This window comes from Eucyclogobius newberryi, unplaced genomic scaffold (assembly GCF_026437365.1).
Source record: "Eucyclogobius newberryi isolate DKJ021-1_F unplaced genomic scaffold, fEucNew1.0.hap1 SCAF_3, whole genome shotgun sequence".
Lineage (NCBI taxonomy): Eukaryota > Metazoa > Chordata > Actinopteri > Gobiiformes > Gobiidae > Eucyclogobius > Eucyclogobius newberryi.
Window position 1 is genome coordinate 22700387 of NW_027315945.1, and position 27399 is coordinate 22727785.

The following is a 27399-nucleotide window of genomic DNA, read 5'->3' on the forward strand; positions in this document are numbered from 1 at the left end:
CATTAAAAATGATTGAAAAAACTGTATGAGATACTTATCCCATTGCGTTCACCAATAATCTCAAGTCTGTACACTTTCTTTTGCTGGCGCTGCTGGAGCACTTCTCCTCTCTGCAGTGTGGTTTGATGAAGCGGCCATCGTCAGGCTTTTTATGCTGTGGACATTAAGCGCTGCACCCAGACCTGTGGCACTGCATCTATTAAACTACTTATTCATCCATCTCTGTCCTTTCTCAGTTTGAAACCTGGCTTTAATTTGGTTTCATAACTGCATTAACAAGGACACACACAATGTCACCAGTATGGGAAAAGCTGAACCAAGGCCTGCGGCTGATAGATATTGCTTGAGTTTCAGTTGTTTGCAGAGCCAGCAGTTTTTCCCAAGCTCCAGACCTGTGGAGTCTTAAGGGCAATAAACGCAACAGTCGCAGCGCCTTAGATGGCTGCAGGTGGAGATGTGCTGATGTCTGGAGACCGGGAGAGTAATAGCTACTGTACAAGGGCCCGGTTACAGTTCAGACCAACGGGGGATAGATGCATAAAGCAAACAAAAATTGTGAAGAGAGTCATACAAATATAAATATGAATAAATATGATACGGAGTGTGGAAGTAATATTAGTGGATGCTGAAGTGGTAAAATGAAAATTGTTGGTTAGGAAATATTCACATTCTTCTTGAAGTAATCCACATAGTTTTATAGCAAATATTCCACTTCTTTTGTACTGTTTTTCTACTAAATATAAATGTATTGTATTGAAGAAATGTGAAAACACTCTTTGATACTACAGGAATACTACAGATAGTCGTAGTGGTTATAGTAATAAAATATATATGATAAAATAACCTTTTATATGTATATATACTTATAGCACAGTCATTTCCTGTTGAAAAGAAGAGCGGATGAAATTATAGTATTCCATAATTTGAAGTAACGTTTTCAGTGCTTATTCTTTCATTTTAGTCAGTTTGTCATGTTGGTTTGAAATAGCTTGTTTTAAGACGAAACGAAAAGATTGAAACAGACAATTCTGTCCCAGTAATTACTGTATTTAGTGGCTCTGCATTCATCGTACGTACATTTTCTTTGCAATTGTGGGCTATATTTGGCATTCTTTTGTAATACAATACAATTTGAGCTGTGGAGGGTTTAGTAATTAACTTATATAGTTTATTATTATAGTTTCATTCTGCTATTTATTTGTGGCAGCTCATGCTTTTTAATAAAACTGTACTGTGCTGCCCGGTGGTTGAGTAGTTATGGCACAGCACACATATCTGAGCCAGGCCCCAGTGTCGTGAGTTTGATTCCTGACTCCAACTATTTACTGCATGTCCTCCCTTCTCTATCTTTCTCATCCCCCATTTCACACTTTCCTGTCAATAAAGCCTACGAACACAAAAAACAAAACTGTACATTATGGTCATTGTTTATGATATTTTCTGTAGCAATATATTGTGCTTCAAAATGTGCTTTGTGACAGGCCTAGACTAACCGTTCGTCTTTGCATTAACTCAACAAGAGGCTGATGTTAGACGCATACGTTTAGTGAATACTGTTGCTCAGCTGAAATCCGTTCCCGTCCATTTTCTGTGTATGTTTGTGTGTCTTTGGTTAAACTTGACTTCGCTCCAACCGTCCATCTTCACACGCCACTGTTTTCACTGTTTAGACTCGGCCTGTAGGGGGCAGGGCAGAGTCAACATGGCAGACTTTTCAGGCATTAGCTGAACTGTCCTCCATGCGGAATACTTGGCAGCTCTGCAACCTGCTAAATGTTAATGAGTGTTTTTACATTTGGATTGGGACCAAATTTCTATCTCAGCTCTTGCATCCAAAAACAGAGTGTGAAGCTGATGGGGGAAGCTGTTTACAAGCCACACAGTCATACTTTGTGCTGCTTCTACTTGTCCAAAAATACAGAAAAGATATAGTGGTATTCTTCTCTTATTTTTTTGAGGTGGACTTGGTTTATTTTAGCACTTGAAGCCAGAGGACACAGATATCCTATTGTATTCTGGGCTCACGGCATCACAGAGCGGTGACGTGGCATCAGGTGCAATGTGTCTCAAAAGCACTTTGAGGATGTATTGGTGTCTGATCATGAAATACTGTATTTGTCGGGGAGTGGTTAAAGCGGCAGAGGCACACGAGCCAGGGCTGACACTTATTATAGTTGGCGAGGCAGTGGCGCAACCTGTGTGTTATTCTTTGTTTGTCTCCAGTGAGCGCTGCAGTCAGTGTGCTCCTCTATTTGATTTTAGTATTTTTTTCACCCCAGTGGCTAACAATTTAAAACCAACAAATGGAATATTTCACAGTTCTTCTCCAAATTGGAGTGGCACACACTCAAAAGTCGCTCGTCGCTGTTTCTCTTGTGACGACCATTTTGTCTTTTCATCTAACATGAAAGAGCCACTGCACTCAAAAGGGGGAGGTTAAATTGTACTTCAAGTAGATATACCGGGAAAAAAAAGAAAAAGTGGTCATCTGTGATGACATTGTGTCGTATTTTAGGGGTGTGGTATTTCTTTTTACACCTTATTTTGGTAATTTGTCATTTATAATACTTTGGCATAATAAATCAAATTATTTCAGAAGATTGACGAAGAATAAAGGATTAACCATGACCTACACTGCCGATTTTCCCAGTTCAGCGGAACCCTCCTAAACTATAGAGAGAAACAGATCACAGACAAACTAAGCACAAAAGGTACAAATAGATTTAAAAAAATTATCATCATTAAAGGTGATGAAAAGTAAACCTGGTTCAGTAATTCTGCTGCTGCAAATATGGATAACTACAAGGTTCAAATGCAGAAGTTGAAAAAGGACATCAAGAGCCTCAATCTGAGTCTCACCATTTCTGAAGTTGAACCGAAGTTGAACAGAAGGAATGGGTGAAAAATGCAGAGGATGAGATGTTCTGATTAGGTAGATCAAAACAACAGAGAGAAACACCCTTAATGTGGTCATCCAGAAGACCAGATTGGCCTAAGATCAGGTTGTTCTAAAAAAAATACCCAAGATATCGTCATTGCCAAACATGGAGCATCTCTGGAAGTATCTGAGCACAGAAAACAGCTTATCTTACGAGAGTTGGAAACCCAAAGGCGTTCCCAATAGGAGGAACTGCAAAAGCTCAAAGATGAAACAATGTCTTTGGTATCTGAAAACCTTGAAGTTAGTGAAGCAGCCCGTCATTTGATTAAAGCTTGAAATGAGGCAAATGAGGGAGCAAGAGATCTGCCAAAACATGCTATGCGAGAAAACTACTCTCAAGAAAATATCTACAATCTCAAAGAGGCCACGCAAGTGAAGGACGTCCAGTTGCAAGCCACTGTGGAGTAGATGGAGCATCAGGTGCATGAGAGCTGAACACAAAGGTCCTGGAGGAGAAGATTGGTGCTTTGAAAAGGAAGCTGAAATGAAGGCAGGAGGTGACCACTCCACAGGTCTGTCTTCGTGCAGATGAGAGCGGAAGAGGCTCACAGGTCAACACAAGAGGAGATGATTGCTCTGAGGAAGGAGCTGAAAGGAGAACAGATGGAAAACAAGTGACAGGTGGAGAAGGTCAAACTCCTGGAGCAGAAGCTAAAGAACTCTACATCAACCACCACTTCACCCCGTTAACAGCATTTGGAGGTTGCCAAGGGAAATCAAGAATAGAAATACATTTAAATAGGATTTAAGAAATATATATATTATAATTTTTTTCATAATTTTCTTATTTTTTTATGATTACATCTGGCCACCAAGCAGACATATTTTCAAGGCTTTAGTAAAGGTACTCAATGTTGCCATCAAAAGAACGATGTTGAACTCATGTCTTCATGATGTGTTTTCTTTTATGTCTAAAACTTAACAAAAAGGAAACGGCCCTTAACACCTTTTTTCTTTAGGGACATCAATTAAAGATTCCTGTCAAAGGCAGTAGCTGGTTTGTCATAGATCTAAAGAAAAACGTCCATGGATTTCTAACAACAAAAACACCTCTAAACATCATCTGTAGAAGTTGCATTGGCTCTGAGTGTTATATGGGCTCTTCACTATCTGAAGACAAAAGTCTATTTATATGTTTTGTTCAATTGGAAACCGCTTTATAGAAACAAGTGAATGCGTTTTACAAGACAGTGCCCCATAGTTCAACTCAAAGGGAAATGTTTTTAGGTTAACCACACTTCCTCATTTTGGTTGTGTTATTATATATTTCAGGCAGTGCATATTTTCATTTATATTTTGTGAAGCACTTTGGATTTCTTGCATGTATTGTGTTTATGAAAATGTGCCTTTATTTTAGTCCTAAACCCCAAAAGTGGAGAGAATTGTGTCAAAAGATCATGTAAATACATCAGCTATAAGACTGTAATCACTGTGTGCTAAGGTTGATCTGTGGTGTGTCTTTAAAGGAAAAGTCAAAGACAGAAAAATAAGCATACTCTGTCATGATTCTTATTATTCATGCCCTGTCGTTGGTCATAATTCAGACATCATGTTTGAATGGCTGTATACAAATTGATGTACACCAGTGTATTTGTCACCGTTCATTGCTGCTGTCTGTCTGCCTGTCGGTATTGGAACAGCTGTGTGGACTGAGCTGCAGAGTGGCCCGGATGTTTGTTGACCTTTGCTTTGCTCACTAACAGCTCTATCACTCCACTTTTTTACCCCGTAACCAGCCCGGCCTGATGGATATCTCTATATTGGCTCACTCACCTTTAAGGTCAGGTGCATATCAGTGTGTGTTTTTTTGTTCTTAAACTTTGATTGGCGGTAGTGATGCTGTTGGCTCGCTGTCTGATAGCCCATCATTGAGAACAATGATGAAATCCATTGGCTGTAAACGAGGTGTCCTTGACTAAGCATACGCCACACTTATTCATGAAAAATTGAGAATCAGGCGCTGAGACCAGACTGATACATGCGGCTGCTACAACAGGAAGTGAGGCAGACTGACAGTAAACATCGTTCTTCACTGGTAAACAGGATGACAAAATTGCCTGTGTGGATATATGGAGACAGCAAAAAGTGAAGGTCCTTTCTCGATTATTCAAAATATTTGATCTTGAATTCTTATTCCTTGAATTTGAGTGTATTTGAAACAGTAGTTATGGCTAGGTTACCTTCTGTATCAAACCGTTTTGGAGCTCAGAATATGAATGGCAATATACATACATGGGAATACATATAAATATACATGGACATGACTCAAAATACTCCAAACATAACTGAGACTTCACTGACATGGAAGTATTTTTGCATTAGAGCTGCACCATATAAGAAACTATAGTGATATGGCTATTAAGTGCTGCAATATTGATATTATTGAGATTGTTGTGAATATGCTTTTTGACACAATAATTACATTTTGTTCACGCCGTATTATATTAATCAGAGACAGAGACAAAACAAAGATTAAATCAAGGTTAAGGAGGAGGAAAATTAAATTGGCCATTTTCAACGTTTTAATTTCAAAAGCATTTCACTTGTCAGATGAAGGACTTTGATGCTGTTGCACTGTTATTCATTTGTTGTGATATAGATATTTTTGCAACATATTGTGCAACTTCTTCAGATGCATTTTTTAACACCACTTTTGTGAAACATACATTGTAATCTCTTGTAATCTCACTGCGATGGTTAAAACGTTGCAGTTTTCAGAGTGGATCTTTACCGACAGTGAGCTGACATTACAGTCTGTTGTTCTGCTTGTCACCACACACAGTCAAGTCCTTGCAGCGAGATGATACACAGACAATGAAAAGAAAACGGAGTTGCTCTTTCCTCCTTTAAAGTCTTGAGAGACCAGAAGTCGTCCTTATGGCATTCAGTCTGTCCCTGACACATCTGAAAGTAGCAGAAGCTGTTTAAGAAAGGTGTCTCTATGATGCAGCACAGTCATTCGAATAGAACATACTGCATATCATACGTTGACTACTATTGAATACTGATAACGTTGCCATTTGCTCACTCTTAGAACTGTAGATCTACCAATAAATCGTTTTGTCTTTGGATATTGATTCATGGTTAAACCCAATTTGCCCAACAATGTACATTTTGCATTAATTAGCATTATTATAAAACATAAAAAACACTGTTGTCTTCTTAGATCTGCAGTTCAGCATTGTGAGTTTAAATTCGGGCTCCCTCCTTTTGCAGAATGCTCATACTGTTCTCATCTCCTGCTGGGCTGCTCGACCCAATAAAGCCTATGCACCAAAAGAATCCATGAAAAAGAGACAAATATTACAATTAAACGTTAGCAAGCTTTATGTTTTTTAACAGTGTAGCTGGAAGTAAAATAAATGTTTTTTATTACAAATAAATAAAATGTAATTTATAGAATCTATTTGAGTGCTGCCCGGTTGTTCAGTGGTTAAGTCACAGCACATATGCCTGGCTCCAAGTGCAGTGTCGTGAGTTTAAGTCCCGACTCCAACGATTTACTGGATGTCTTCCCCTCTCTCACATTCCCCATTTCACCTTGTCCTCTCCTGTCTAACAACGCCTGAAGGCAAACTAAATCTTTAAAAAAAAAAAAGGATCTTAAACAAAACGTTTTGAACGTTTCTGTTTTGCTTCAGCACAGTATGTTCAGGGTCTCATCCTGCCCGGTTCCTGGAAACTGGTCATGGTGTCCCCACAAAGGTACAAACTGTCCTGACCCTGACGCCAACGCTTTCTCAAAGAAACAGGAGTGTAAAGTTAAAATCAAATTATATTTTTGCATTTTATTCAGGATTTTTTCTACTCGTTTCTAAAAGGTAATTTCATGAAAATGATATGACATGGCCCACTGATCCCTGGCACTCCATTGTTACTGCTTATTGTGTCCAGGGTGTGATGTAACACGTCATGTTCGTTGAAACCAAAGTGCATGAGTGTTTCCATTCACCAAGGCTGCAATTTTGGGAATATAATTGGATTGTGTGGGCTGGATATTTGAGATTTTGTAAACAAATTTAACAAGCACAATACATAGCTATTCACCCAAATAATACCACAAACTTGATGCGAAAAAAAAACTTTACACTTTAAACATTCAAAACACAACACGTGATTTCTCAATGCTTAATACAATGAATGAAAATGAGAGAAACAATTAAGTGTGAGCTCTATCCAAAATGTATTTTAAAAATGATTGCATTCTTGTTTTTATTTTGAATGTGCAATCTACTATTTCTGTGTGGAAGATATTTCAAACGTCACACTTGAGGAAGGTAAGAGAAGATTCAGGTGGATGATTGAAGAAAGTCTTGAGTGATATCAGTACAGCAGGTAGTAGTTGAGGACTCACACATGCGATGGTAAACAAAGTCAGTTTTCTCACAGACTCAGATAATCTCTAACTACAGTACCATAGCACTATTGGCAAAAAAGGACATACCATAAACTGGACATATGAATGTGGCTACATCTGAATGGAAAAGGAAAAATACTTCTAAATGTAGAATGCATGTTCATGTTACTTGTGAAACCAGCATGCTCACATTGGCAATATCTGTCAAGAGCTAAAAGTGCATGAGGTATGAGGTTTACAGGCACGTTGTGGTGAGCTTGCAGATTCTAATCAGCTAAACACCCTTCTTCTACCAACCCCCGTAAAGAGTCATGGCGACAGTGACAAATTATGGTACAGTGATTTTCCCATTCTGGACCACACCAGGAACATTTACTGAACAGCTGAAAATGTCATGGCTGTGTCTGAAATGTCCACATTATTCCATAAATAGGGAACTGTTTAGGACTCATTTTTAATGCTGTCCGAATGTCCAGCTGGGGACAAAGTATTGCGCTGAAAATTTCCACAAATGCACCTTGAAAAGTAATGTCCAGCTCTGATCATTAGACTGGTCAATATAGATCACAATTCATTGTGAGAGTTGTAAAAACAACAGCAGACAGCAACAAGTCTTTAACTGGACACAGCCTGATATTAACAAAGCACTGTCCTGTGATTTCAAATAAACAATTAAGCTGTGAGGTCGCTAACGTTAGCCTCTTAGTTTAACTTGAGCTGTAAAGACATCACCATCACAGAAAAAGACTGACTAGCAAGTCTCTATGTCTGGGTCTGGAGGAGACGCCCCGCTCATCACCTGGTCAGTACCGTCCCTACAGTGAAGCACTGTGGGGGCAGCATCATGCAGCAGTGCACAGACACATCCTTGATAAAAACCTGCTCCTGAAGGCTCAGGACCTCAGACTGGGGTGAAGGTTTATCTTCCAACAAGACAATGATCCTAAGCACAGCCAGGTTAACAAAGGCGTGGCAACAGGACAAATCTATGAATGTCTTTGAGTGGCCCAGCCAGAGCCTAGACTTGATCTTTGGAGAGATGGTTTTCTGCTTTGGGTTATTTTGGCATTGAGCGAACATTTCATTACTTCAGTCCAGTCAAGGTTGAGAAAGTCGGATATAAAATCAGAGACCGCCACTGTTCTTTTTACGTCAGTGGTTACAACATTTTTGCTTTTTTGTGTGTTTTATAATCAAAGCATTTGGTCCAAGATGTTCAACACTAGTTAATTGCCTTTTTTTTTTATTTAAAGAATATTTTCTGTATTGTGCGTAAAATCTTCTTTTGGTTCATTTCTTTTCCAAAAGGTTTCATCAGTTGTAGAAAGAAGCGTTGTTTTCAGTGACCTTGGTTAATCAAAATCTCCTCTGCTAAAATGATAATGGCTACTTCAATTACAAACACAATCAGCATGTTCCAAGGACTTAATTTGATAGAAACAGACAAAAGATAATGTGAAGATTATTAATGTTTTCCCCAATTCCATATGGACTCCAAAGAAGTAAACCAACACATAAAGAAACATACAAGAACAATGGTGATGTATTTGCCAATCTGAATAAAGGAGTTTACTGTTAGTGTCTTTATTATGATGTAAACAATTCCTACAATAATTGTAACACTAAATTATATAGTGACATCCCTATATGAAAACATCACTATTCATCACAGATTATAGAACTAGCCACCGTCTCCTCATATGCTATTTGTTTTTCTTGTTTAGGATTCTACTGTTATTTTTGTTCAGCACTTTGTTAATCCCGAGCTGTTTTATGTGCCTTCTACAGAAAATAATAAAATGCAGTACATATTTTAACAGAGGAAGCACAGTTATTGGTAATACAGGAAGGACAGGACTCAGGAATCAGGAAGCACCAGGCCATTACGCTCCATTCAATACATGTGATTTGTTGTTTGTATCTTGGGGTGTAAATATAGTGTCTTTGGAAACATTAAGGCTTTTATCATAATGGTGTGTCAATGCTTTTCTCTAACATGACTAGACTATTCTTATTTTCAATGATTTTGACTAATTTTTAAAATGACAGGGAATAATAGCTTGCCTCTGCTCTATTTATGACTCAGCCAGGGTTTATCAGCGCAGCAAATTAAAGTTTTTTTTCTTTGTGGATTTTTCTTGGTCTTGGAAATAGGAAGCCAAAAAAGCACCGCATTGTGAGGTTTGATTGCTTCACCTTTTGCATTTGAAACAAGCTTGACAAAAGACCAAACCGCATGTACATAAATATGGATGTGCACTCTACACACTTCTGAGAGGGACAATCCAGTTTGAAGTACAAAGGGAACATGAAACAACTGTCATGTTTTGTGCTTTGCCAAACTATAAAATGATCAATTACCTGCGTCAAATTCTGGTGCTGTATCTGTGTGTGCATCCAAAGGCCCTGACAACAGGACATGACATTATTTCCTTGGAGAGGGACTGCCTTTTGTTGTTGTTTTTTTATTTTTATTTGTTTGGATATTTCCTGTTTGACTTTCATTAGACAGAGCTCAACTGTGACCATCCACTTTGAAGATTAATCTGGCCATGGAATATTAATTGTATTGCTTTTTGTTTAAAAGGGCAATTATCATTATGAGTGGCAAAGTTATTACATATTTAGAAAGATTCAAATTTTAAATACTAAAACTGAAATATTGTCACTTTTTGGACATTATTATTGCATTGCTGGTTTAACTCCAATGTGCCTTTTAACTCTAAATATGATATTATTCTTTTTAAGTTCATGGGAAAAAATAACCGTAAATAGACTTCCATACCTGGACTGTGCTTTGAGAGAAGGATTGTTGAGGTGTGTTGTCACAAATCTTGAAATGTGACAACGAGGCATTTGGTGATTTGAGTGAATTTCTTTGGATGGACCGTAGCCTCCTGCCTAAAGGGAGTGGCTGAAATTGTCCATGTCCAGGGTGAGAAGGGTCGGCTGTGATCCGACCTGCACGTCCCAGAGACCTGGAGACGTACAGGTCCTGCAGAAATGGAAGTCTGCAGCCGATCACCTTCTCAGCAGAGCGCACAATGCGCTGTAGTCTCTGTTTGTCCCTGGCTGTGGCTCCAGCGTACCACACGGTGATGGAGGAGGTGAGGGTGGAGTCAATGATGGCCCTGTAGAACTGCACCATCATCTCCGCTGGCAGCTTGGCTTTCCTCAGCTGCAGCAGGAAGTACATCCTCTGCTGGACCTTATTGATGAGGGAGTTGATGGTGGGCTCCAACTTCAGGTCCTGGGTGATGGTGGTGCCGAGAAAGCGGAGGGAGTCTACAGTGGTGATGGGGGAGTCTGTGATACTGAGGGGGGGCCGGGGGCTATGACTTTCCTGAAGTCCAGGATCATCTCCACTGTCTTCTGGACATTGACTTCCAGGTTGTTACCGCATCACCAGGACACCAGCCGGTCCACCTCCCTCCTGTAGACGGACTCACCCCCCTCCGAGATGAGGTCGATGAGGGTGGTATCAACATTTGATGTCAATGTGCATTTCCCTCAGCGGAAAGCCATATTCTGCATCTCATTTCTCCAAAGGCAACTGTAAAACAATCTGTTACTTGCATCAAAGGTGTGTGTGCATATCCAAAGGCCAGGGCTAAATGTAACTATTTGTGAAACAGCTGAGCCCATTCTTGAGCTGTCTGTCAGCCAGCCTGCTGCCTGCTGGGGCCCCAATCCTGCCAGACTTTTGCGTTATTATCTTGATTCATATTTCTGAACTGCATTCTTCCCACTGCGCACTCACAGCATGTCGTTAATTTGGTTTCTCATCACAATTTATGGTCAGTCGTGTTGTAGCATGGCGCTAACACAGGGTCAATGAAAACCCCCGGGAGTGCCTTTTTGCAATTGGAGTAATGATGAAGGGTAGAAGAAGGCAAATCCAAAAAATACCCATAATGCATCCTTGAGTAGTTGATGAATTAAAGGCAGCTCTCCTGTACACTCACGCGGCTGTGTCGCAGTTTCCTCTTTGAAGTTACAAGATGACTGCTAACAAAGAATGCCTTTTATAGACCCCGCTTTTATGGTGATGACAGTACATTACATATTACAACATAAGTGAGTGTAAAAACAATGATTATAGAGTTAGAAAGTAGAAAAAACTTCAGTTGTAGTCATCTGGACTCAGTTTGAAAAAATAGACGTTTCGACTCTCATCCAAGAGTCATTGTCAATAACAGAATTTAGGTCGGGAACTCCGATATTTATACTATTCTGTGGTAAGACCCGCCCATTGGGCGGAGCCTTCCTGAAGTAGAAAGAGTTGTTTGTTTCAACAGAAACTCCCCCCTTGTATCTACCGAGCTAGCCTATTCAGAATCTTAATGGTCTATTAGAATCCTCTTTGTCTTTGTGAGACCCTGGCTCACCCACCCTGAGTACCTGATTAGCATCTAAATGCCCTGGTCCTGGTCCTCTACCTTTCCAGGGGTTCAGTATACCATTATAGATACCAGGAAGATTGAATCTTAGCCCTCCATTCCTGTTTAAAGAAGGTCTTTCTTTTTTAACGAAAATAGCTTCCTTGACTCCTCTTTCAAACCATCTTTTCTCCCTGCTTAAAATCTTCACCTCACCGTCTTCAAACGAGTGATTAGAGGCTTCAAGATGGAGATGCACGGCACTCTGTGGTCCTGAACTAGTATTTCTTCTGTGCTGATAAAGCCTCTTGTGTAGAGGCTGTTTAGTCTCACCTATGTAACGTTCTTTACAGCTTTCTTCACTGCATTGGATCGAATAAACTACATTGCTCTGTTTTTGAGTCGGCAACTTGTCCTTAGGGTGAACCAGTTTTTGTCTTAAAGTGTTTCCTGGTTTAAAATAAACAGGGACTTCGTGTTGTCTAAAAATTCTCTGCAGTTTTTCCGACAGGCCAGAGACATAAGGGATAGAAACACCCTTCCTTCTCTGTTCACTTACCCTTTTGTCCTGCTTCTTGGTTCTCTTCACTCTGTTGAGAGCCCAAGCGGGGTAACCACAGGCTGAGAGGGCATTACGGACATGTTTTTCCTCTTTCTTCTTGCCCTCTGAGCTGGTGGGCACACCTTGAGCTCTGTGTTGTAAGGTTCTGATCACACCCAGCTTGTGCTGTAGTGGGTGGTTGGAACCAAAGAGCAGATACTGGTCCGTGTGTGTAGGTTTCCTATATACTTCTATTTGGAGTTTCCCGTCCTCTCCTCTGATCGTGGAACAATCAAGAAAGGCCAAGCGATTCTCCTTAGAGTCCACGATCAGAGGAGAGGCTTGGATGAGAGTCGAAACGTCTATTTTTTTCTAACTGAGTCCAGATGACTACAACTGAAGTTTTTTCTACTATGGAACACGCCTGGACGAATGAGGGATTACACCGACATATAGAGTTAGAACTGACAACTTATGGGAAAGGACCAAAAAAATATGAGGATGCTGGAAAAAATGAGTAAGTATAAATGGTTTCAAGTGACATAATGAAGAGGTGACACTGAATGAAAGATGTGGATGATGATAAACCAGAGGGATAAAGTGGAATCTAATGAAAAATAATACGTTTTGCATATTCAGTCCTGAATGTGTTAAAAGGACTTTGATGTTAAATTCTATAAACATGACCTCTCTGTATGAGCATGTTCAAATCAAATATAGATTTGACTAATAATTGGAATCCAGTGGTGGAAAGTAATAAAGTCACAAGTAGGTCAAATCTGCATACCTGGTGCGGCAGTGGCTCAGTGGTTAGAGCACTCACCCTGGTCGGAGGTTCGATTCCCGCTCGTTGTGTCCTTAGACCAGATGGCCTAGTATGAAAGTAGTAGTACATATATAATATAGTAATAGTTACATTTTACTTTTTGTTTTTGTTTTTACCTGTAGGCTTTATTAGACAGGACAGTGTAGCATGAAATGGGCAGCAAAATGTCAAGAGCTCATTTTATTTTATTTTTTTCATATTTACTATTTCCAAAACAAAAAGAAAAAAAAGTCAACTCAAAGCTCATTAGAACTGTCAATATTGTTAACGACCTTCAAAATGTAAGTTAGTCAGTTTTATGCAGCTAAAATCTGGAACAGTCTTCCTGAAGATGTGAGACAGGCTTCTACTCTGACAATGTTCAAATCTAAGCTAAAAACAGTTTTGTTTAGCAGTGCATATGACTGAAAGGATTTTTTCTCTGCACTCTTCTCTTTTATGTTTTAAATTGTTTTGTGCTGTAATTTCTTTGTGATTTTAATGCATTTTTCCTGTTGTGTGAAGCACTTTGAATTGCCTTGTGTATGAAATGCGCTCTACAAATAAACTTGCCTTGCCTTGCCCATCATCATAATCATATGTGCTCTCAGTTGAGGACATCAGCTCCTATCAACAGAAAACATGCTTCTAATAGGCTTTTTCCCCGTTAAATAATCAAGTTGGGCTTTTGGCACAAAAGTGTGAGTTCTGCAGTCTGAATTACCCTAAAAATAAGGGATTCAGAGCCAAATCAAAAGGTAATCAAAGCCATTCTATAAAACTGTGCAGTGTACTGAGTGAAATGTTCCACCTTCAACTACAATGGATTTCAGAATGATGACAAATCAGGATTGTTGCAATAGCGATTCACTTTTTAAAACTTAAGATAAGATAAGCCTTTATTTGTCCCACGATGGAGAAATTCTAATGTTGCAACACAGAGTAGGTACAGAAGTAAATAATAAAAAGCAGATAACTTATAAAAAACACTCTTGTAGAAAAACTCTTCTTATAATAAAAAAACTCTTATAATCTTAATAAAAATAAAATAATAACAACAATAGTATCTTTTGAACGGTAAAAACAAAATGTCACCTATAACAGGAAGCTTATGCTTTATGCTTCTTACAGAAAAACAGAATATAAAATATAGGAAAATAATAGGCAATGTAGGCAATTTATAATCAAGTAGAATATAGTAGAATAAATAATGTTCTGTTTATAGCTTACCTTTTGGATTTATTTTAATCAGTAGCCTATGGATATTAAACTATCTGATGGTACAAAAAATGAAATAAATGCAGGGAAGACATAACATTAAAACACCAGGAAGATAATGATAACACTCTGTTATTCTCTGGTCGAGACACATAGATATATAAAGAGACAAAATGGTAAGGAAGAAAGCAAGCTTATGCACACATGTATTAACCCAGAACTTCACCCAGTGCCAGCACAGGGTTAATCTTCAAATACGTGAGAGCAGCAGAGGAGTGGGTCAGCCTGCCCCTGTGCCCCTCACATATGTCTGCCTCTGTGCCCCTCACACACGTCTGTCCCTGTGCCCCTCACACACGTCTGTCCCTGTGCCCCTCACACACGTCTGTCCCTGTGCCCCTCACACACGTCTGTCCCTGTGCCCCTCACATATGTCTGCCTCTATGCCCCTCACACACGTCTGCCTCTGTGCCCCTCACACACGTCTGTCCCTGTGCCCCTCACACACGTCTGTCCCTGTGCCCCTCACACACGTCTGCCTCTGTGCCCCTCACAGATGTCTGTCCCTGTGCCCCTCACACGTCTGCCCCTGTGCCCCTCACACGTCTGTCCTTGTGCCCCTCACACAACTCTGCCCCTGTGCCCCTCACACATGTCTGTCCTTGTGCCCCTCACACAACTCTGCCCCTGTGCCCCTCACACATGTCTGTCCTTGTGCCCCTCACACACGTCTGCCCCTGTGGCCCTCACACATGTCTGTCCTTGTGCCCCTCACACAACTCTGCCCCTGTGCCCCTCACACATGTCTGCCTCTCTGCCCCTCACACATGTCTGTCCCTGTGCCCCTCACACACCTCTGCCCCTGTGCCCCTCACACATGTCTGTCCCTGTGCCCCTCACACATGTCTGTCCCTGTGCCCCTCACACATGTCTGTCCCTGTGCCCCTCACACATGTCTGTCCTTGTGCCCCTCACACATGTCTGTCACTGTGCCCCTCACACACGTCTGTCCTTGTGCCCCTCACACATGTCTGTCCCTGTGCCCCTCACAGATGTCTGTCCCTGTGCCCCTCACACATGTCTGTCCCTGTGCCCCTCACACATGTCTGTCCCTGTGCCCCTCACACACGTCTGTCCTTGTGCCCCTCACACATGTCTGTCCCTGTGCCCCTCACAGATGTCTGTCCCTGTGCCCCTCACACATGTCTGTCCCTGTGCCCCTCACAGATGTCTGTCCCTGTGCCCCTCACACATGTCTGTCCCTGTGCCCCTCACAGATGTCTGTCCCTGTGCCCCTCACACATGTCTGTCCCTGTGCCCCTCACAGATGTCTGTCCCTGTGCCCCTCACACATGTCTGTCCCTGTGCCCCTCACACATGTCTGTCCCTGTGCCCCTCACAGATGTCTGTCCCTGTGCCCCTCACACATGTCTGTCCCTGTGCCCCTCACACATGTCTGTCCCTGTGCCCCTCACAGATGTCTGTCCCTGTGCCCCTCACACATGTCTGTCCCTGTGCCCCTCACAGATGTCTGTCCCTGTGCCCCTCACAGATGTCTGTCCCTGTGCCCCTCACAGATGTCTGTCCCTGTGCCCCTCACACATGTCTGTCCCTGTGCCCCTCACACATGTCTGTCCCTGTGCCCCTCACAGATGTCTGTCCCTGTGCCCCTCACACATGTCTGTCCCTGTGCCCCTCACAGATGTCTGTCCCTGTGCCCCTCACACATGTCTGTCCCTGTGCCCCTCACAGATGTCTGTCCCTGTGCCCCTCACACATGTCTGTCCCTGTGCCCCTCACAGATGTCTGTCCTTGTGCCCCTCACAGATGTCTGTCCCTGTGCCCCTCACACATGTCTGTCCCTGTGCCCCTCACACATGTCTGTCCCTGTGCCCCTCACAGATCTCTGCCACTGTGCCCCTCACAAACGTTTGCCCCTGTGCCCCTCACACATGTCTGCCCCTGTCCCTCCTCTTGCCCTCCTCCATTCCTCCTCCGTCCCACCTCTGTCCCTCCTCTGTCCCCCCTCTGTCCCTCCTCTGTCCCCCCTCTGTCCCTCCTCTGTCCCCCCTATGTCTCTCCGCGCACCTCTATCCCTCCTCTGTACCTCCTCCATCCCTCCTCCGTCCCTCCTCTGTCCCTCCTCTGCCACCCCTGTTTCTCTGTGCACCTCCGTCCTTCCTCACACGCTTGTGTCCTGGTTCCCTTTTTTCTTGTCTCCTCTGTCCCCTTATAAAATCTAACTTTTTAACTTTCTCCGCTCCTCACCGCTCATATGGTGATATAAACATATCTGAAAAATATGAAAAGAGAACACGTGTGCATTCGCTTCCTTTCCGCTTTGATCCAATGCGCTTTTCGAGTGAAATGTGAAACACAAGTGCAGCAGTACGAGTCAGTACCACGAGTCAGCTCCACGCACAAAACAGTCTGTGTGACGTTGTGGACCCGCAGTGGTAATAGTGATCCACAGTGACGAGTAGTAACGTGGATCTTCTCCTTTGAATGCCTCATTCACCCCAGTGAAGTGCCAATTCTGTGCTGTCCCAGAGGACTGACCTGCCCTGGCTGTGCAGCTAAGGAGGAGAGACAGAGACAGAGAGAGGAGAGCACTCAGAGCAGTGAGGCTCTGTGTTGTGCCATATCTTCATAGCTTCATGCACCAAAGACAGTCTCAGGCTGTCAATGATACTAAAAATAAATGTAATTGAGCTTATTTAAACTCTAATTATATTATAATGTAAATATATAGAAAATAATTAAACTAATATGCGATTATATAGTTGCAATTTGTATTGTTTTATTTGATCATACTTATAATTTCTCGAGGCTGCGGGGGGCGTGGATACATCTTTTATCTCCCTGGGCACGCCAAGTTGGAGAAGCTCTGTATGAACCCTAAAGTTAGTTGACTTGAGGTTTTGTAAGTTTTTAGATGAACGTTAATTGAGCGGGTTTGACTTAACTTAAAGACTATTAGTGTGCTGATTGGTTTTACAGGCAATCCTAATCGCCCTTTTTGAAGAGCGATTAGAGGCAGAGGAAGCTGCCCACACCTGCACAATGATTGAATTATGACATTACAATTAAATGATACAATAAAAGCAGGACATTTTGGTTGAGTTCATGACCTGAGATCCTCCTTATACCAATACATTTGAAAAATGTACTTTGTTAAGTAACTAGAGTTTCCAAGTCCTCTAATTTTATTACATAGACAGATTAGATTAGAATTTATTTTCTCCATAGGGAATTTTGTTCTTTGCATTTGGTCCATCCTTCAATGCAATGACACTGGGGGCCCCTGTCAGGAGCAGTGCAGTGCTCGGGGACAGTAGGTCAGGACTACTGTGGATGGAGGATTTTTACCTTGTGCATGTTTTGGGTTACCACCACAAATATACATTCTGCTTAACTTTTACTGCTCAACAGTTATCTGTATTGGCTGGTCCCTTTTTCATTTTCTAAAAAGCATAAGTTTGTCTTTTCAAATCCACCTTTTTAATGTATTAATTTCCAAATAATCAAAAGTTGCAATCAGAGTGCTGCTTTGTCTCTTTCCTCCCAGTTGACAAGAAATTTAATATTTTATTATTAGCCAAAGATAATGTGCTGAGGTCTAATTTTGTCACAGAGAGCGGCTTTTACTGGGGAAAACACAAAATGTACTGATTTACAACCAAAAACTTTAGGAGCTCCAGCTTTAAATCATTTTTATGGTGAATATGTTTTTTTCTTTTACTTCACTACTTGTAAGAGCAGGTATCTGTACTATCTTTACTACATTTTTGAACTGGACTGAAAAGTAGCGTAGTACACTTCCTTTAATTACTTTGGGATATTGACTAAGTTGCTTCAAGTTCAAACTTTAGGGGAATAAATATGACCTTTTTGTGTTACATGGTACCAATCTTGTTTATGTTCATGCAATTAATGTTAAAACACAAATACAAAATAAAATCGATCAATACCAATTCCATCATGAATTAAAAAAAAACTTAATAGCTCTTGTTTTATAATTAAAAAAAAACAATAAAGAATTGCAAATGTATGAATTATTATTATTTAATGATTTATGGTTTGAAGTTTACAAGGGTTCTGAGCATATGTGAGGATGCTGCAGTAATTATATTAGATCAAATGTAGTCCTGAGACAGAAGAGAGGTGACACTTGGAGACCGTATTTGTTCTGCCACTGGAACATCCAAACAATCACCAGGCAAATGCCACTTGACTGGAAAGGCGCTGCTTCTCGCCACATTAGTTATTCAATGCCTTACAAACAGAGAAATATTTCAGGGACTAACCGAGCCTCATGGAGTAGGTATAAACTCAGGGTGATTGCAAAAGGCACCTATAAACAAGATGATGCCCCACTTTTATCTTCATAAAACGTGTGCACAGTGAATCACTGCCAATTAAAATGACAGAGTTTAGAGGCTACTTGTAGTGGGAAAGTCACGTAAAGCTATGGATAAAAAAATCTATCAGGCTCCCACAATGAAGTAATTATCAAATGTAATTTAAAAACCAATTCATATCCCTGGTTGCATTGCGGGACCATCCACAGTGCAATGTTAATCCTTTGACTCCAGCAACACTCTGAGTAGGGCATTAGCATTCCTCTTGAGTAATGTCATGCATTCCCTCCGTGTACAAGTCTGATTCAGCTTTTTCCACTAAAGGGAATTAAATGTAACCTATAAAAGGATAATAAGTGCACATTAGCAGGTCGGCTGACCTTCTCTTCTAGACCTGCTCTCCTCAATTTTCCTCTGTAGACACATTTAAATAATCAACATAAAGATGTATTCTATATAGAATAGCATGATCTAGTTCACTGATAAAATTATACCGATGAATGTGTCGTACTGTTTAGACACATCTATCTAATTTGAGCTCTGAAATCAAGAAATGTGCACAAGAAGTCAGACCGTCATCTTATTTTTAATTTTTAATCAATCCTTTTATTCTTGCTGTCTTACAACACCACACGTTATAGAGTTTTACCTTATTTGTCTAGATCTGACAGGCTGCCAACTCTTTGTGTGCCTCGGGGAATAAAAAAGGATGTGTAGTGGTGTATCAGTAGGTGCTGAGGGCGTAACACGATGAAACTTGGACAAATGCAGGGCTGACAAGCGTTCACACTCGCCTTCTCCTGGAGGCACAGAGACGTCACATCACAGAGGAACTTGTGTACAATGTAAGAATATCAGACACCCCTTTTGAACATAAGGAACATCTATAGCCATGTAAATAAACCCTCTCAAACCCTATCCTTTTATCATTATATCAATCCACACTGACCTTATTTAGTGTTGCCTAGCAACCTGCAAACGTTTTAGTGTGATTTCTAAATTTAACGCTGCTGTAATGCTCCCAGAAACTTCATAACAACAACATTTGGATGAGTCTCACCTTGAGTGGTGCAAATGACGTGCAGAGCCAAGATACTGTGAAATCCACGAGCGAGTACCAAGCGAATAAGCATTGTATAGTCACGAGGGATTAACATAATGTATTCGTTTTAACAAGCGGTGCAGCCGACGTATACAGAATCAGCTTTTGTCTTTTTAAGCTTACCTTATGTTGAAAAACTACTCATCAAGCTAACTGAAAGCCAATGCAATAATCACTATTCAGATTTAAAAAAAGAAATACACAAACACATTAATAGCATAGTTAGATATCATTTGTAAAATTGTAATTTCAACCAAGAGTTTCAAGGCAGAAGTTGTTACCAATCTTAAACACTTGTTTTACCTGCACTTTATATCACACTAACTAAGCATCTATAAAAGCTCCAGCTCCAAGTCATGAGTGTCACGGCACTAATCATACTCACAATCAATTTAAGACATTGTTTACCATAGACTGATGTGCATATATAAATATAATAATAATAATAATAATAATAATTATTATTATATCATTTATTTTAAATAAATAATCAAAAAGGGCTGGGCAGGACCATAGGAAACTCAGAATGATTTCTTTCTTTTTTTTTTTAAACAAAGCCTCTTAAACTGCTCTACCCTGGAATATTTAAATACAAATCTCTGGAGCACAAATAAGAAGATGATCTTTGATCTGATGTTTTATTAAATATGCTGTCATCAAATCCAAACTGGCACGACAATTAATCATGACTGATGTTAAACAAAACAAAGTGTCAGCTAACTGACATATGCAGAAGTATGGATTATGAGCTGCAGCTCGCTGCGGTCCACTTCACATTAAAACAAGCTCTGATCTTGTTATCAGAGAAGGCGGCACTTCTGAAGTTACATTAATGTCAGTATGCAGCACATATACTGACATGTGCACAGTGCAGCAGTCGTTATCGCATCGGTCAATTGCTCTTCCAACGTTTGCATGCTTCTCCAAGCTAAAAGAATATGCAGTGTTTTTTCTTTTAGATTCAAATATAAAAATATAAATAATAATCAGGCTCAATGCTTAAAAAGACAATATTCAATATTAGGGGATCACTTCTCATTTGTTTCCAAATGCACACCACAATATCTTGTGCAGTAATATAATATAATAGAATGTTGTGAGTTGTGACTGCCATTATCAATAAAACCACAATATAAAAGTATCCACTGAAATGTTCTTTCTGTGGACTTGTGTTGTACCTGCCAGCCCTTCTTGGCTTTCTGTGGTTTTTTCCCATTTCTTTTTGTGCTTTTTGGAGAAACTGTACTTACTGACACTCACCTTCTGTGCAATTTCTGGAAAGGACAGACTTATACTTTTAAGTGGTGTATGGTCTGGGTCCCCTTGTAAATTGCTTTTTCTCTCCATTATGAAGCACTATGCTACTTTCAGTCAGGCAATACTGTCTGGATAATGTCAGTGTACAGTAACACACTGAAGCACAATATTTTGACTCTGCCTTTGGTACAAAAAGCCAGGTCACTTTATGTCTCCAGATGTGGCCATGGAATTGTACAAAACGTGTTGGCAAACCTCTCAAATCTTTCTGTGACAAAGCAAAATATATTGAATGCATTTGTCTTTCTTATCCAAGCCCACTTTTTCAAATCACCTTATTTGAATCCTTTGATTCGATTTGAAATTTCTCAAAACTTTTCTCCTTCTTTGAGATTTTCACTACATAATGCTAATGGAATAAATAATAGTTTTATTGCATGGTTCCAGGGAGATAGGGTCAAGACAATTTTTCACATTTTAACTTACTAACTACGTTTATGTACAAAAGAAAAATGAATCTTCTTTTCTTATATAGTCTGTCTTGTCTACCCAAAAAAACATTTACCGTGCTTAGTTCCTGCAATATTTGTGAGTTCAGAAACTCTGTCTGGGCTCGGTCACTGGATGACTAGTCCAATCACTGCCGGGCAGCATTGTAGTTTGGGTGAAGCCGACGAGGACAAAACAAACAGAGGCCGAGGGACATTCTTTGACACAGTTTAAAAGAAAACATACAGAGGGAAGAGCTTTGTCCATTTGCTGATGGCAGAGATGTCTGAGCTTTTCTCTTAACTATGCTTAGCAAAAGTTGAATTTCTCTGCTCACTCTGCTGTTGTGACAAGTATTTATCTGAATGTTCTGACTTTTCCCGATGGATTTCAGCAAGAGTGATGCTGGATTGATGTTTGTAGAATTTCATTCAAGGTGCCACACACAATAGTTTGGGTTCTGCCAGGTAAAAAATAATCATTTTTCAACAAACAACATTTTTTCTGTTATTGGGTCAGTCGTTCTACCAACTGATCTCTAGTCATCCCCAACAACGCACCAAAATGTGACCAATCCAACCTCGGAGGTGCAGTGATGCGTCGTGTCACAGGTTGGCTTTGCTCACTCCTGTCGGCAGCGCATCTGTTCTCCACAGTCACCATCATCACCCCCCTAGCTTAATGAAAACAGAAATAATTGTTAGTTAGCCACAGGACAATACTTGGCAGCGTCCTGGTCCCGCTACAGTTGGACTAATGGTGGTTTGAAACAGCAGCAGCCCATGCTCATATAATCTGGAGAGGGGTGATGTATAGTGTGTCAACAGCAGTGTATATTGAAGGTCAGCCGCCTTGATCACTCCATCAGGGGGATTTAGTCTGTGCGGTCTGGGCATGTATGTGGACGTAGCAGGACAAATATATACCGCTTTGGGTCAAGACCGCTTCATGCAATAGCAGGCACTGGAAATAAATCAATATAGACATTTCCAAGTGTGATTTCTGTTTTCCGTTGTGTTTTCTTGTCCTCACGTGTCTTCAGAGATCTTCGAAAGCACTACATAAATGTTATAATATTATTTTCACTGATTTTATGACATTTAATATCATAGAGTGACTTACGATTGTGTTTAAATAGTGTATTATTTGGTCTTTTTTCATTACTTTGCACTTTGGTGTTTTGAAAAGCCTGGACAATTTTGTACTTAACAATATTTTTCTACTCGGTTACACATTTTGATGATCAGTCCCGAAACGTCTTTGTCTGAACCATAAACGGCTGCCAGACATTTTAAAAAGAAAATGAAATTAGTAAAGCTACTTCACAAAAGATGGAATCTACCGTAATTGCCGGTTTGTCTCACAGCACAACATTTGGACCTCTTACTTCCTGTCGATTTATTAGAAGGGCGTGTTTGTTTGATGGAAAAATGACTGTAGTGTGTGTCTAGTGTGCCTTTTTAGGGCCCATTTGTGATGCGAAGATGCCAAGTGATCCATGCCTCCTCTCTTCCTCTCACACTGCAGTGGGTGTGTGCGGCCCTCGCTAAACATTTTTCACCTAAAGAGTGTGAAAAGCTAATTACACTAGAGTAATTTGTGAGTGATATACTATGCATCTTAATTAAGGTCGTGTTCCATTAGACAACATGCAAGATAACTCTGGAATCAAACAGACATTTTTGCATTGCGTCCACACTATTAGGGGCTGTATCAGCGGCGTGCAGTCAGGGCAATCAAGGCAAGCAGTGATTGACCAAACAAAATAAAAAAATTACAGTGTGTTACAACTATATTTAAATTGGTCCAAAATGTATCCCGCCCCTTTTCATTCCCTTGTCGTATTCAAGTTCCGCTCTCTACATGAGCTTTTAGAACCGGAGCGGCTTCTTTTAGAGGTCTGTGCACGCGCTCTGAGGACAACACAGGCTTAGATCAAGCTGAATAAAGCTGTGCAAGAATCTTGGATGTTTGCAAGTTCTTCCCTAACTGCGGAAGAGAAGCGAAGCAACAGCAGCGAGTTTTTTTTACCTGCAGCTAAGGCTTGGTTCACGTTTCTTCTGATTAGACGTTAGTTAGAAATACAGTCATTTAACAACACAGAGTTCTAATTTGTGTTATAAATTGATCGAGACTATTCATGCATCCAGCATTTCAAACAGGTATTTTAGGTTAGCTCAGTTTGTTAGGTGTTAAACCCTTCATGTGATTTTTTTTTTTTAACTTTTGCGTGCAAATGTTATCCACTAAGTATTGATGAACACCTCAAGTCAGCTTGCTCATCCATAAAAGTCTCTGCACGCTAGTGGAATGAATAAAAGCCATGTACAGCCTTGTAAACTGAATTAATGGTACAGTAAGGATTCTGCCTTTTAAAGTCGTATAACAAGGTGCAAGCAGGGCAAAGGAGAAGGTCTTAAGTGTTTGTGAGCCTGATATAATGCAGGAGATGTTTGTGTGTTTGCTTCCTGATTGGGTTTTATTTCTGGGGGTTAGAAGCCCTCTGGAAAAATGAGCAACATGAATGCAATTGGGTTATTTACAGAAAGCACAGCTCGATAATGCTTTAGTCTGCCCTTTACTATAATTCAGTCCATTATGATGAGGCACAACAAATGTGCGTTTGTGGAAAAGCATATTTTTATATTTTCCAGTTATTAAATGTTAGATTTATTATTATGTATTTCAAATATAGAATATTGGTTGTGAGAGTAAGTCATATTGATTACTTGTGGTCACTCTTACAGGAACCAGATAATTTGAATACTATTTGAAAATGATTAATTCAATGAAATGTTTGAATTTAGTGAGTTTATATGATCAATCTACTAAATGTATTTTACAATTCAATTCATTTTACAATAACATCAATCACTGAACATTTTTTCCACACAGATAATTAGTTGGCTCAGATGGAAAATTTGACTGAGATGAACTGAACTGCATCAATGAAGTGGATTATTAGAAATTACACTTGCTTTGTATTTATTGTAACATCACAACATTTTGAAAGCTTTCTTTATATTGGAAATTGAAACCTCTTTGGTGTTGTAAGACTGATTTCTTTCTCTTTCTCTCTTTGCAGGTTTTATCCATACATGTGGAGGCACTTTAAAAGGAAAGAACGGGACTATAGAGAGCCCAGGTTTTCCCTATGGATATCCAAACGGAGCGAACTGCACCTGGGTCATTTTGGCCGAAGAGGGGAACAGAATACACATAGTTTTTCAATCCTTCGCAGTGGAGGAGGAATATGACTTTTTATCTTTGTATGACGGGCATCCACACCCGGCCAACTTCAGAACGAGGTAAGGAAGATTTCATTCTGCTTTGAAATCTGCAGGGGCCCAAAGATGTGAGGGATCTGAGAATCACTGATTAGACAGAACAAAGTTCATCTTCAATGTCCACATCATAGAAAATGGAATGGGCTTGAAATCCTAGAATCGTGATGAATCTAAAGCCAGTTTCTGAAGAACCACGTGGTAAAAATAAATACATAAATAAATAAAAATAGCATATTAGTGCCTGTACACAAGGTCAGATGAAGAGAGAAAATCAGTGCTATCAAACAGTGCATTTGAAAGGCTTTGACAATAATATCTATTCAATGAATAATACAGCTGCTTCACCTTCTTTGGAACTGTGAGGATAAATATTGTAGGTATTGTATAAAATCTGGAGTTGTAACGCTTGCTTCAATAATCATGTTTACAAGGTCAGGGAAAAATGGAAAGCTCAGAAATCACTTTAAATGTTCCCACTATCATTATGTCCTAGTTAGACAACCTGCACAGTTTTAAAGTCCATACATCATTGCTAGACTTGTTCTGAGCATGTCTGCATTTGATTTGCACTCATCACAATGTTCTCATTAGCATGCCAGTCACATTGCTTAAATGGCTAGGTTTTTAATATGATTTTTTTGTGATTGAATCCTATTGCAGTCTGTAGATTATGTGCTAACACCAAATCCAAAGGGGAGGGACACTGAAGCAAAATAAACAATGGTTCTAAGTTTGAAAATTTGAACTACTAAAGTTATACTCAAAAGCATGTTTAAAGTCCAATAACAATGAAAAACTAAAGCGTAACAATGTGCCATACATGCTTTATGTTGTAGCTGTGACAGCCTTTGTCCATTAAAAAATCTCATCTGAATCGAGATGGAATCTTCAATGTTCGTTCAACCAGGCCCATTGTTATTTCCTAGACACTTCACCCATAGATTGTTTGCTTTGGCAGCAGCTTCAGCCCTTTAGTGTGATAGACATACAGGAGTGCAATCATATTCAAATCAGAGAGAAATTCTGAACTCTGATTTGAGAGCAAGGAATTTCTTAGACAAAAACCCCGGCAACCCAAAAGACACGAGCAGCCTCCAGCATTCTGCCTTTATTTCCAGACAAGCGTGCCGTGTGGGCCTTGGGGATGTGTGGGTCAACTTTTCAAACGCTTCAGTGATGGAGAATGGACAAAGAACAAAAACAAGACAATGAATTTATCAAAGATGTTTTATTTTTTACGCTGTTGTTACATTTGTACAATTTGTACGTTCGGTGTCTGTACAAAGGGACACAACCCACTGCAACAGAAACAATTCTCTTCATTGTAAGCTGTATTTCCTCCCTGCACAACTGAATTATTAGGACATTGTGGATAGGATTTGGACAATAAATTCACTCAACAGAGCTGCGCACACTTCGGTAATTGAATTTTGAGCAAAAATTTATAATCTTGTTGAGATGACAGTCCATAATTTTGTTCCAGAGGATCTTATTGTCCTGGACCAAATTGTAAGATTGTAATTAGTGGATAGTTCTGAATATTGAACACTATTAATCCTGAAAGAGGAGTCAATATATTGTGGGATTATGCGAGTGATTCTAAACTACAAACATAAAGATTTTATTTTAAGTTCTATTAAAGTGTGATTTCACTACTTTTGCTGTTGAATACCTTAAGTACCTGTCCTGGCTTCCATGCCCTTCCGAAACAGAAAATAATTTATATTTAGCTTATCCAATTATCTACTATTTGTGACATCGGTAAAATTGCTTAGTGTGACTTGCGTTTATAAATCTCTTATACTTGTAGTCGACTCATCGCTAAAAACCTCTTAACCTCATCATTATCTACACGTGTCAGCTAATGCACATTCCTTCACTGTATTGTTGCCGTATATATATTTTCGCCATGGCATCTTTATAGACACTAAAATGGTTCACAGTGCTCTCAGACCAAACCAAATGCCTCCCTGCTCCTCCCTCTTGCTCCTGAGCAGGAGGCCTGAGGTCAAATACTAATATGATGAGGATCTGTAACATGCAGAGGTGATGGAGGAGAACGTGGAGGAGCTAAGACACTGTTGATGCTTGTGCCGATGACTAACTTCAGGTATATTATGTTGCAACATGGACCAAGGTCAGGCTCATAAAGATGTCCTCATACTCGATGGCTTCTAATCACTTCGTTATGCACATATTACGGTTATTACTCTGACTGCAGTCTTGCCAAATAATCCTTCAAATATGCTGTGATTAAGGGTAGTTGCAAAGTATTTTTTGACAATGTTTTGCCTTTGCCCATCTAAACAGAACATGCAGGGTATATCTTTGGCAGCTGCATAATTACAATATCCTTTGAATGACTGATAAATCAGAACCGTGAGCTCCCATCAATGTTGTGTAAACAAAAGGTATTTTATTGCCCGTGATTTGGATTTAATGCCTGCATAATGGCACTGCAACAAGGAATAATGTCATCATATGTGATTACAGATGTTGTTGGTTTTGCGCTTGTAAATTATGGACTGTAAAATTTGACTAACAAATGAACCTTCTGAAATCCCTACTCCCTGTCTTCAAGGCATTCAGCCAGCTTCATTCAACCACAATGAGCTGCAACATTTCATATACTACGTCTGATTATACTAGTGCTGATCAACAA

General features: G+C 40.1%; 1 protein-coding gene across 3 annotated transcripts in view; it reads left to right on the forward strand.

The window, feature by feature from the left end:
• LOC140373520 (CUB and sushi domain-containing protein 3-like) overlaps positions 1-27399 on the forward strand; it is a 211921-nt gene that overhangs the window by 12206 nt on the left and 172316 nt on the right. For all 3 annotated transcript variants that reach the window (XM_072460052.1, XM_072460054.1, XM_072460053.1), the window contains exon 2: positions 24536-24758. In XM_072460052.1, coding sequence (XP_072316153.1) covers positions 24536-24758 — 223 coding nt within the window. The remainder of the gene's footprint in view (positions 1-24535; positions 24759-27399) is intronic.